The sequence below is a fragment of the Clytia hemisphaerica genome, unplaced genomic scaffold (assembly GCF_902728285.1).
Source record: "Clytia hemisphaerica strain Z4C2 unplaced genomic scaffold, Clytia hemisphaerica genome assembly, whole genome shotgun sequence".
NCBI lineage: Eukaryota > Metazoa > Cnidaria > Hydrozoa > Leptothecata > Clytiidae > Clytia > Clytia hemisphaerica.
Genome location: NW_027104166.1, coordinates 1,627,506 through 1,640,580, shown reverse-complemented (window position 1 = coordinate 1,640,580; position 13,075 = coordinate 1,627,506). Strand labels below are relative to the sequence as shown.

Genomic DNA, 13,075 nt, shown 5'->3' with positions numbered 1-13,075 from the left:
AACACGCATGCGTAGTTTGTCGTTCTTTTAGACCACAAGTAGTTATTTCCCGTGATAAGGAAGGGGTGGTACAGTCACTTTCGGTCGGGGTTGTGGATGGCAAAATATGAAATTTTTGTCGTTATTTATGAAATTTGTCGTTCTTTTTGTCTATTTTTAGTAATGCAGGAATTGTAAGATAGCCTCTCGTCATTTGGCCTAAAATGAGTTTGAAATTTGCATAAAAAATGAAGTTAAAAAAAAGGAAGTTTTTTAGAAAATTTAAAGTAGGCGTACCAGAAAGTGCCATTACTAAGAATTAAAGGGTGGTATACCTATTTTGAGGGGAAAAATCAACTTAGTACAGGGTACTTAAGGGTGGTGTGTCATTTCTCAATGGTGATATCAAGATTGTATCGGGTACTAACGGGTGGTATACCTATTTTGGGTAAATTCAACTTAGTACCAGGGTACTAAGTGGTGGTGGTCTCAGATAAATTTCAAAAAACAAGAAAGTACAACTTTTCCGCACTGGTCCAGTACCACAACTTGGTACCCCCCCCTGCACAATGACATCACCAACGATGCTGAAATTTGATTGGATAGATTTTAAATCATAAAATCCCATAGCATAACCTGCATTATATATAGATGCCAGCCTTTTTTTATTAAACTTGGAGTAGATTGCAAATTTTCTGATACATGATCGAATCTTTTGTATAAATTCACTCTTGTTCAGGGGGGGGGTACAGAGGCAGGGTACTACAGGGTTCGAATTATAAATTTTAGGAGCTTCGCTATTTTTTCAAGCGAAGCGGGGTAAAAAAGGAGCGCCGCAGACGAATTTTTTTCACAGTTTTCGTAGCATTTTCATTATTTTGCGATGTTGTTTAGAAGACAATGCGAAAATATCTTCAATGTATTTCTCGAGAAAAGCGAAGTAAGACTTGAAGTAAGAAATTATAGACAAAGCAAAAACTTGTAAATTTGTAAGCTGAAATATAAGCAATAGATAAGACGTGAATGAAGAAATGCGAAATATCCGAGTTGAGAAAAGAAAGTAAAATGAAGAAGTGCATATAGACAAAGCAAGAATAGTGAAGTTTGAAGTAGCAAGTAAAGCAGTAGATAAAGCGATAAGTAACGTTGTGAGTTTATAAAGCAATAAATAAGCGAATGAAGAAAGTTTTGAAATAAGCGAGTTGATAAAGCAATAGATAAACGAATGAATAAAGTTGCGAAGTAGCGAGTTGATAAAAAAGCAATAGATAAGTACGAATGAATGAAGTTGTGAAGTGGCGAGTAGATAAAGCAATAGATAAACGAATGAATAAAGTAGCGAAGTGGCGAGTAGATAAAGCAATAGATAAACGAATGAATAAAGTAGCAAAGTAGCGAGTTGAGCAAAGCAAAACAAAAGCGAATAAATAAAGTAGCGAAGTGGTGAGTAGATAAAGCAATAGATAAACAAGTGAATAAAGTTGCAAAGTGGCAAGTTGATAAAGCAATAGATAAACGAGTGAATAAAGTAGCAAGGAGTGAGTTGATAAAGCAATAGATAAACGAATGAATAAAATAGCGAAGTGGCAAGTTGACAAAGCAATAGATGATAAATAAATGAAAGAAGTACCAAAATAGGTGTTTTCTTATAATTTTTTAACTTCGCATTTTTGAGTTACGAAATCTTTTTGGGTCGATAATATGCCGTCAAAACCGGTTTGTTGCCATTTTGTCGAGATTTCATTAATCGTTTTTCCCGATTTTTGCACAAAGATGTGTATCAGCAATGCCCTAAGTGTGGCTGATTCGGATTTTTGAGAATCATGTTTTTCCGGCCGAAAATGCCGAAAGTATGCCGGAAATCGCCGTTCTTGCAGATTTGAATTGGGCTTTTTCCATATATTTCTTTGTTTTTTCACTTAAAAAAATTATTGATAACAATGCCACCATCAAGCACCATTCAATCGTCAAGAAAACTTTTGCAATTTTGCAACCGGAACTTTCTATTTCTTTTTTTCCTAAACCCCCTCCCCCCCCCCATCAACAATCAATGATGAAATTTAATGCATTTTCGCTAACCGCTATATTTTCTTAATGATTGTTTTTCTCCTTATTGCTATCTAAGTTTCATCATCAGCTAGCTCCATTCAGCATGTTGCTTGTTTTATTGAAAAACAGCTAGATTCTGTGAAAAAGTACCCAAATGGTGTCCTGTACTTGCTTGAAGAGTGAAAAATACACACCTCACCCCCAAAGTAGTACCGGGTACTAACTTTTTTGAAATTCAAAAATAAACACCACCACCTGGCTATGGGTCAGTACCCTGTGTCTGTACCCTCTGTCTTGTTTTATCAATTATTTTTTTAGCTAGGTAATTAAAACTGTTTTTAGATTGGGAGGAAATCAGTTAACTGGTGGGATGATTTTTACTTTGCTTGATAAATTTGTTATTGCTTTTCAGGAAGAAGATGCGATTTAATTAAGTTTACTACTCAGAGGAGATCCTCATGCTTTTTTTATATCTTATCTTACTTGATCATAGTTTTTGATGGAACCTAGTCAAAAGATCTTGTTTGACAAGGTTTCCTTGACTTAAGAGTATGTGGGTATTTCAATATTTTGATGAAATGTTATTTTGTTTATTACAGGGATTAATAAAGCCAACCAGGTCACCCACCACAGTACTTTAAAAGTAAAAATGATTCTGAAATGCTTTGGACATCATCAAAAACTGGTTTTTCTTTAAAGCCAACTTGACTCATAATGAAGGACCGGTCAATCAATGGTGAAATATCTGATGTGTCTACTCAACACACTATCTATTTACAAGCTGTCCGTAAGTTGATACAGGATGGCCAGAATTTTGAAGATGATATATTTAACTTAGTTGATGTTCTCAGCCAGGTCCTATGTGATCAAATTCCTGATAATCGGAAACTCGCCATGGACCTATTATGTGAGTTAATACCAAGTTATCGTGGTGATGACCTAGACACAAATATTGGTTTACTTTTTCCACAGTTATTACAAAATTTACTTCACCATCAACTCAATGTCAAGAAATCAGTGCTCCAAGTATTACATGTTTATTATCGTCACACCAAAGATATTTCCCATGGATTGCAACATTTGATTGATCATGGAATAAACACAGACTTGAAAGCTGTTAGGAACGAAGTTTTAGTTTCTATTCCGGCGCTTATGAGTACTGGATTTGCTGCATCTCAGCTTGATCGTTTAGTCATTAGTATTATAAACTGTTTGAATCTTATTGGGAATGGAGAATCAATTTTACCAGTTACTTTATGTCTAGAGCATTTACGTAATATTATCGGAGAGAATGAATTTGATATTATTCTAGATCAGCTTGATCCATCACTTTCAAACTTGTATCGCGCAGTTGTTCAAAACCCAACTTATACATGGGAGGGATCACAGAAACAAACCTCCAATCAAATGGCAGATATTATACCCAATGAAATTCTAAACAATCTAGATTCAGAAAAATCATGGCAGACACGTTCTGATGCTATTAATGATTTGTTTACATTTGTCAGCCAAACTATGGATAATAATTCTTTGCTCTATTTCTGTCGAAGGATTCTTGATTATATATCTCTGTTAGTTGATGATGCTAATTTCAATGTTGCTTTAGTTTCTATGAATATCTTGCATCAAATCATTATCAGGACAAGCGAACAAGTCAAAGTCCACATGGATCTTATCATTCAGATATTGTTAAAGAAACTCAGTGATGGGAAGTTAATTATGCGGAAAATCAACCTCAGGATAGCTCTATCACTTATGCATTCACTTTCCCCGATGGTATTTTTGAAATCCATTTTCCCGATCTTAAAGAACAAGAGCTCACGAGTTCGCGAAGAGATTCTTAATATGATTATTGCTGCCTTGTTAAGTTTCCCAAGTTCGGAATTTAATCTAGTTTTGCTACCAGATGACATCGCGTTCACACTTCTAGACAATCGGAAACGTGTGCGACATGCTAGTCTAGAATGTTTTGCAATTTTGGCTCAACAACTTGGTCCTGGAAATCTAAGTCCTTTAGTGTCAGCGGTGGATATCTTAGAGCGAAAGAACAAAAATGCTGAAGGTCTGTTACTGGCTGTTCAGTCAAGGCTCGGTCGTAAGATGTTACCAAAAATCAACGAAAATGAACTTGTGCAGTATGCTGTGAAATTACCTACAAGTAAATCTACAGATGGACAGTTAAAACCCGACGTAGCATGGATTATATCGGGCATGAGTGTATCCGGATATGAAAGTTCCCGGTCCGAAATGTCTGACTATAGTGAGAGTTGTGATAGGAGAATTTTAAGCGCTGGTCGCAATAAACTTCCATGGCAAGAGAATCAAAAATTATCGACGAGAAAGAACGCTGCCAGTGCTCCTGTTCGTGCTGGGGTAAGATTAATTTCTTTCTTCATTTCATTCTTTTATTGTAACCCGGTTGTGTTTGGAAGAATGCTAACATTATATACTCTATTTCCTCATATAAGCACCGCAGTCCCCTCCAAATTTTCAAGATTGGAGGTGTAGTGTTCTTTAGATGGTAGAGCTCTTTTCAAAAATTCTAAAAATATAATTTAAAAAATAATTTCAAATTAAAACCCTGCTAGGCTCATCTTAAAAGTTCTGATTAAAGTCCTAGTTCCTTATTTTAAATTACATTCATTAGAGGGCGGTGCTTATAACAGGGGAAATACGGTATAGACGACAAGGAATAATTTCCGTGCGTATTCGTGCACAATATACAACAATTTACTCAGTTGAAATGGTTCACGACATCCGTTTAGGTTCAGGGTCATAGGACCTCGAAATGACCTTTGAAAGTTATATTCTCAGCAGTTCGTTTACGACACTTTATTTAAAGTGTCAAATTACTGGAGCTGTTTCAACTTTAAAAGGATCGCTCTGAGCTTAACCAGCGACATTTTTTTCTCCACCTTTTGAGATACATTGTTATCTACACAACTTATATTTTGCTAAAAATCATCAGCTTTCCTTGTGTTTGTTTGGATATTCTATTTCCCTAGTTTGTTGAGTTCCTTACTGATGTTTTCATCTTCAAATTTCGATGTTTTTGATGTTTTGTTTTCGATCTTCTAAACCCCGACTTAAAACTCTACTTGGAAGATGATGGGATAAAAAGTCTAGACGTTGAAAGTGTTTTAATTTTTGCTAGTGAAAAACCTGAATCATTTTATTGTAACTGATGTCTCTATTAATACTGCAGAGTATGAAAAGTTTTAATATATCGGTTTTGACGATTCGCCTTGGTTATTATCAATTTTCAATCCAGTGTTAAAATCTCTTTCAAAGAAAAATGAAGGTAAAGCTTCATAATAGAGTTGATAATATTAAGAAAGTATAAGGCTTCGTCTGTTTGTTTAAAGTGAGAATATAGAGCAATGTTTTTGTTTTTAGCAAAGGAAAATTTATTAATCAGAAGATTTAAAGTGAAAAGCCCAAAACGAGACAATAAATATGCCGTTGATATCGATATATACAAAAAGATTAGGCTCCTGCTCATCCTCTAGCGAAAGAAGGTTTCTTATATGAAGTATATCTTTAGAGGTTTGCGATTTAGACTACAATGGACGTTGTCAAAAGCTAGAGTCTTAGTTCATAACAAGCTCATTCAGAATTTAACCATGAAAAATTCGATTTTATTTTTCAGGGTTTAAGTCAAAGTCGTTCACCCGAAGAACCGTCACCTGTCATCTGTGATTCATGGGTGTCGGACCCCGCAAACGAGAAACGGGTCCCTGCTAACGGCTCCAATATGCCAGTTTCGTATTTCGAACTTTACAAAAACAAAATGAAGAAATTAAAGGAGGCGGGTTTGAGAGCAGACGTCCACACGGTCAATATGGAATTGAACTTGGGCGATAGAAGCTCATCCAAGGAAGATATTTTGTCGCCGCTAGAAGATGATAGTTTAGATGATTCGTTTACGGGTAAGAAATCGCGGGATTTACTTGAGTACAAGTACGATATTTTTGTTATGAACCTCTTAACCTAGATTAAGCCTCACAACAAGAAAAAACTGATTGCCTTTAGATTTCATGTCTTTCTTGCCAAAAAGTTTTTGATAAAAGCCGGGCTGAGTAAACCCAAAGGTAGCCTACACCATCTCTCCAACCAGCAACAGTACATGCTAGCCTGAAGGCGAGGGATTCCTTTACTTTTAGCTCTGTTATTAGCTTGAAGTAATGTGACGTCAAATATATCTTTCACGTCAAACAAAAATATAAAATTCTTGTTTTAAAATTCTCGAAATTTTCAATTTTTTTGTCGCATCACTATTATTTTGAAGATAATGCAGTGTCAGTGATTCAGTATGTCTATGCAGTACAACGACTTCCCGAATTCCTCCAAAAGGAATTCTTCTCGCATCTCTACAAGTGGGTGTACCCCACAACACGCCGCCAACATGGAATTGTATAAATTTAAGTTTGCGTCGCATAAATTTAACGGTATGTTTCCTGCTCTTGTCGTTCCAGAAGCCAAGACCAGCCCAATTCCGGTCAAACCAACGCTGGCTCGATCAGCATCGAAGAAACGTAAAGATCGCGCGCTCACCGATCGTAAAACATCATCAGATGATATGAATGCTCTTAGGAGTAACAAAGATTTAGTTGTAAGTTGTGTTCTCTTTTTAGAAAATTTATTAAAGTTATTTGTCAATAATGTACCTCTCAGTACCTCAAGCAATCTACTTTACAATGTTGTTTTAATGAAAAGAAGTTTTTAGACATTGTCTGGGCAAATTTGTACAGTACAAGCATTGACCTTTACAGTGAAAAAAGTGCTCCAAAAGTAAATAAATTTTTACTAAGTATTTCTACTACGTGAAACTTTTGACGGTAGGAGCTTTTTTAATAGATAAAGACTGATGTTAATTAGTAGTTATAGCTCTAGACTGATTCTAACAGAAATGTTTAGAATTTATTAATTTTTTATAGAATTTTTAATAATAACTTTCTTCCGTAGAATTTGAATAATGCGAATCTGGCACACACTCTACCGAAAATGAAAGGTGGCTTGAGTCACTTGTAAGTATTTCATCTTGCACTTTTCTTTAAAGTAGAAAGATTTTCTAAGTTGGACGAAATCAATTTAAATGCGACAACTATTTGTTTTTTCTTATACAAACGTTAACATTTCTGACACTCAGCCTGCCTCAATGCTAAAAAATGATGGTAAGCTTTGTAGTAAGTGTGGTAGGCGGAACAACTGGAATCACTGAGTTTTAAGTCATGTAACAAATTTATAAATCCTAGAGGCACTTTATTTTTATTTTGAAATTTCATTCCAGAATATCTGAGGCAACAAGTCCTACCAATTCACCAAGCCAAAACCCGCCGTTCCCAATGCGCCGTGCCACAATACACCGAACGCCCTCCGGTAACGCGCGCTCCTCTCCACGAATGGCGGAACTCTCAAATTTAACTCGTCTCAAACCACTAAGTAAATCGTCTCCCGAAACACACCCTCTAAACAAGGTACATTTACAAAACGGTACTGGTTCAAACTATGCGGAAGACCAATCTTATGATCGCCGTAATAGTAATAATAAGGATGAAACACGTCGTCAAACACGTCGCCGTAATAGTATCGACAGACGGTATGCAGACGACGTACAACGTGGTTCGTATCTCCGGAACGGTGAAGAACATCAACGTAATGATGATATAGCGTATAGCCGTGATTTTTTCGCCGGTCCCAGTGGTTACGTGCCACATGAAAATAATATAGCAAGCTCTAAAGAAAATCAACAAAATCAACCCGGAACTCCAAAACTTGCAAAATCGGCGCAGGAAAAACTGCGAAAGCTCAAAGAAGAGCAACAACGTCTTTCCGCTAATAAACACCGGAATGGCCCCTCTTCCGGTTCAAATGGAACATTTCCGCATAAACTTCATTTGGAATTGAATAATAATCACAGTGACCAAGTCATAGAAAGACATTCCAAGCAACATTTTCAAGAACCGCCTTTCGCGAAGAAATCATCAAAATTACGTCATAATAATTCTTTCACGTCTTCGCCATCACCCACTTCACCTCAACGCCCGTATCAAGGTGGTAACGCCAACGAGTTCATCAAATCGCCCCTCTCGCCCTTATCCGATCGACTGACTGGAAATCCAGATGATCGCCCTATTAAGCCAGCCAAACAGCAATATTGGGGGAACCGTAACGGCAACCATTCTCCTCACGAACAGCCTTCTCAAATAAATGGTGATGAACGTGCCATCAAGCCAGCCAAACATCAACATTGGGGTGAAGCGAGCGCTGAATCTCCTGGTTCTCTTGATGGTGTGGATGGTATGTTTTTGCCTCTATAATTTTCTATGAATGACTTTAACTAATTGTCATTTATATTTTGAATCTTACCTTTATTTTCAAGACAAGTTTTTATTCGAATCAACGAAAGGCTGTTTTTATCCAAGCGTACAACGTCTTTTTCGGTAATACAGCTTTAGCATCATTGGATTTGACTCTATTTATTATCAACTCAATCCTTGTTTTCAGGTTTACAAATCGAAGGTCATAAGCCGAAAGTACAGAAAGTACAGAAAGTTCAACCAAAGTTTGGAACTTCTCCAAAACTGAAACGTAAAACGAATAGGTAAACTAATTCTGTTTCTTTATTCTCATTTTAAGGACATTATTAAGCATATTTAAGGTGGTTCAAGTGTTCAAATGTTATGCATTTTTGCTAAACGCTATATTTTCTGACTGATTTTTTTTCTTTTTTCTCCTTGCATTGCTAACTAACTTTCATCATCAGGTAGGCCCATTCAGCATCTAGCTTGTTTCATTATCAAACCATCTACATTTTTCAAAGGACATCATTTAACGTGTCTCCTACCATTTGCTTACACAGAATCTTTTAACAAAAGAAAGAACCAAATTTTCTTCTATATCGTGAAATATATTTAATTAACGATAAATTTTGTCTTCCAGAAAAACCTCACCTCGTCAACAAGCAGAAGACAAAGAGAACTTAATCGAGGCTAATAAAACTGATCTTCAAAACATGAAGCCGTTTGAGGCAGTTACCATAGCATTAGGAATGCTCAATTCAAGTCCCGAAGAATGGTAAGGGATTCTTCGCCTCCTTTTCGAACTCGTGTTTTCAAGCTCTTTTGAAATTAATCTTTAGTAAATTATCTAAGGAATGTACTGACTAACTGGAAAAATCTTTCCGGTTTCTGCTTTCTAGTTGTTATTGCATTGATCATCATTTTCAGGCATGTTCCTTAAAATATATTTTACAGGCAGCTAAAAGGGGAAATAGGTTTTGTTCATAAGATTTAGGTATGTCTGGAACATTTGCTTTTAAATAAAAACAAGTAAATTGATTGTTTCTGTTCATAGGGAGTCGAAGATTGATGGACTTGATATGACATTGGAGCTTTTGAAGAAGGAAGGCGACGATCTTTGTGAAGGTCATGCTGTCGTCACTGCCATTCTAAACCAAGTCAAAAATTTACGCTCTCAAATCACACGAAAAGCGTTGAATTGCATCGGACAAGCATTTGTACACGCACCAAGGACTTGTGAACCAGTAAGCACTTCGTCTTTCCTTGTGGTATTATTGTATCTGGTCAATAGAATCGGCAATCCAGGCTCACCTTCTGATCGAGTGAAGTTTATCGGTTTCATGCCAGCCTCGTAGACCTAGTGCCACATAGATTCCTTAGTTCATGCCTGAAATTCGTGATTTTATATTAATACTTGAAGCGTTGATTTTACTTAATTAAACGTCTAGTACCCAGGGAAATCTTTTTATTTTTTTGGACAGATAAATTCCTTAGCTTACTATCTTTCGATTTTGTTTCAGGATTTGGAGGCGATTTTGAAGACAGTGTTACCAAAGGCTGGCGATACAAATCAGTTCATCAAATCAGATACTGAACAAGCTATCGAGTTGTTGGTGGAGAATGTCAACCCTTACAAAGCAATGCCCGCCCTCGTCTCTTGTGGTGTTGCGTAAGTTTTAATCATCTTTTTGAAAGAAAACATTTTGGGAGATGGTCAAAATATCTATGTTTAGCGGGAAGAATTTTCAGTGCATGTGATCAATTTTCTGGCAATTCACCAAATTCACCGAAATTTCTTTTCGTCAGAATTTCTTTACTAAAAGTATACTTGTGTACTTGGAATTCTCCTCTAAGTACATTAATTATCCAATGTACTTAATGAATGCTTAAATCTTCATCTGTGTTGCATTATATATCGCGCAAGTGTGGTTGCTTCATCACCCATCATAATCGTTCTATAAGATATTTTAAATGTTTCCCTTTTTTTGTAGACATTTGAACGGACATGTCCGGAAGATATCATCCAAAGCACTCGCTGACATCAGCGAACGCATCGGGTACGCCAAATTCTGCTCGCAAAGAGGTAATTTGATGGCTGCAGCTAAACTAGCTCAAGACCAGCATCCGGAATCTCGATATCATGGCCGTCGTATCATGTTGCAGCTATTGGAATACCCAGAGCTGATGGATACTCTGAAGAGACAATTGAAACCAGCTAATTTCAAAGCTGTCCATGATATCATTGAAAACTTAAAACTTAGAGTAAGTGAGCCATTTTTTTTGTAGTTTGGTTGAATTTCTTTCTTTCTCCTCGCGTCTCATGCCTTCTTTGAACTCATAATCACTCAGCAAAAATTTCATTAAATTTGAAATTCATGACTATGATTTTTCTTTTATTTCAGGGTTTAGAGCCAGCTAGTGGATCAGCCACACTTCGTCGATCAATGCGGGGCTCAGCACCTCATAACTCCCCCTCCACCACGCGCTCGCGTAAGCGATAGTGCGGTGTGATGGTGAGGAGTAACTTGGAAATCGTGTTATCAGGTGACAAGAGATGGAAGATTAGATTGGTTATCCATTACAAACACGTTGTAAGGAATGTTAGTAAGAACAGACGACAGTGGTAAAGTCAATTCTATATGAAATGTATGGCAGAACATTTCAAGTTGGCTTTATCATTGGAAGACAATAGATGAAAAGGTAAATCGATGACTGAATGGATAATTGGAATGGAATGAAAAGATGCAAAGAAGAATAGAGTCGCTGGTCGATCTATCAGTAAAATGAAATGAAAATCACTTGTCATACTGATAAAAGAAAATTAAAAGAAAACTCAAAAACTATGACTTTGATTTCTCTGTGATAATGAAAGGTTTGCTATTGACATCCATAACGAAAACATTTGAAATCATTTACAACGTCTGGTCCTCTCTTGCTTGAACGAAACTTGTAGTTGTGAATCTAAATAATGCCTTTTATAAGTTTTCTTTTTTCACGCTAAAATGAAATGGTTAGATATTGCTCTTAGTATTGGTCTGGATTCTAAGGCACATAATCAAAAAGTAAACAAAAAACAACTTTTGTGTGTTCACAAGCGTCGATTGTTGCCAATAGAAGGAAACTAATGGTTTCCAAGCAAGAAGGGTTTTTATACGAACTAAATTCTGAACTTAGTAGCGAGTCTTGGTGATTCCCAGAACGATATATTTAAGTATTCAGGGGGTAATGCCAATAAAAATGAAATGACTATGCATATTATACAATTTATTTACTTTTATTTCCTAATACTGTTGTGTGGACTTTATTTGACTAAAAATGATTATATTTCTTTTTTCATTTTTGTCATCCTTTGTTTTATTATTGTTTATTGTATATATAAAATGAACGCTGAATGAGTTACTTTAATTTTTTTTAAATCTTAAATCAAAAGTAAGAATAATCTGTAATTATGTGAACTTATTCTTTTTTATATGAATAATAACTTAATCTTTTTGTATCAATTTTTGTTTCCATTATATTATTATAATAGTGTTTAATTTTATTATCAAAATTAGTAGGCTCTTTTGAATTTTTAGTCCTACCATGGGTAACATGCCGAATAAATTGTTGTTAAAATCGAGAGTTTTTGCTCTATTTCAAAGGAGTCTACGGTTTTGCATTTAATAATTTTTATTTTAAATTTACATTTTATGAATCAAAGTCAAAAACTACGATAACACTTTTTTTAAAGCTGTTAAAAAACAATTTAGTTATTGATAACATTGTAATTTCTCTGGTAGACTTTGGTTCATACAATGTTGATTTTGTTTTAGGGGTTTAGTGTTAAGTGCCTTTTTTAGTTGTATAAATATAATATGGTGCTCTTGGTAAAATGAAAATAATAATATAATAATATGACACTGATTTTTTTGTCAATTTCACCAATCACTCAAAGTACTTGAAACGGATACTTTGAATTGTTACTGTTTGAAGCGCAGCTTTTTTTTAAGAACCAGAAATTTTTTTGTTTAGCCTGGAGTGTTTTCTTGTCTCAAAACTTTAAGTCTGATGCTCTATCTTAAAATCAGTATTATCTTTGCACTAGTATTGTCTAAAAGCTGAGGCTGAGATTTGGTTAGTAAATTATTCAATTTTTGTGCAACAAAATTATCTCGCAACAGGCAGAAGTTATAACTATCGAGGAACTTTTTGCACATGACGACTTTTTGACGTCATCGAGTAATGCTTGAATCAAATCACTAAAATGGAGACGATATTTTATAGAAACCTCCCAGCTATGCGTCTTGTAAACGAAATGTGATGAAGTAATCTGTCACTGAAAACACTAAATGATGGATTGAAAGTATCTGAAATATTCATAAGAGTCTGAATTATTCAAATATTTCAAGTCATGTGAAAAATTGTTTTCAAATTATTTTGAGATTTTCTTTATGTGTTGATGTTGTCAGTAGAGATTCTAGTCTCGAGTTGATTTTACTAGTTCATTTTTGATTAGATTCTGTTTCTATAAAAAGGTGAATTAAAATTTTTTTAGTCAAATATTCACAGGGAAATGGTAAGATATGAAATTAATCTTTTATGAGTATTTTATTTCCAAAATTTGTGATAAATAATTTAATTCATTGCTGAGGATCACGAGTTCGATTGTGGTTTCTTATTCCATTCATAATTTTCATTCTGAAATACTATGTTATGAAAAATTTGACTCAGAGCACAAAGCAGCACCAGAGCGATTACACTGTCTG

At 35.3% G+C, this 13,075-nt stretch overlaps 1 protein-coding gene across 1 annotated transcript; it reads left to right on the top strand.

Moving 5' to 3' along the window:
• The first annotated feature begins 1,988 nt into the window (after window positions 1-1,988).
• On the top strand, window positions 1,989-12,035 carry LOC136814268 (TOG array regulator of axonemal microtubules protein 1-like). The gene is made up of 11 exons (XM_067070788.1): window positions 1,989-4,401; window positions 5,678-5,957; window positions 6,504-6,640; window positions 6,994-7,055; window positions 7,319-8,328; window positions 8,536-8,632; window positions 8,971-9,105; window positions 9,385-9,574; window positions 9,851-9,999; window positions 10,322-10,592; window positions 10,733-12,035. Exons 1-11 carry the CDS (start codon window positions 2,743-2,745, stop codon window positions 10,829-10,831), a joined length of 4,089 nt encoding a protein of 1,362 aa, XP_066926889.1. The 5' UTR covers window positions 1,989-2,742; the 3' UTR covers window positions 10,832-12,035.
• The last annotated feature ends 1,040 nt before the right edge of the window (window positions 12,036-13,075 follow it).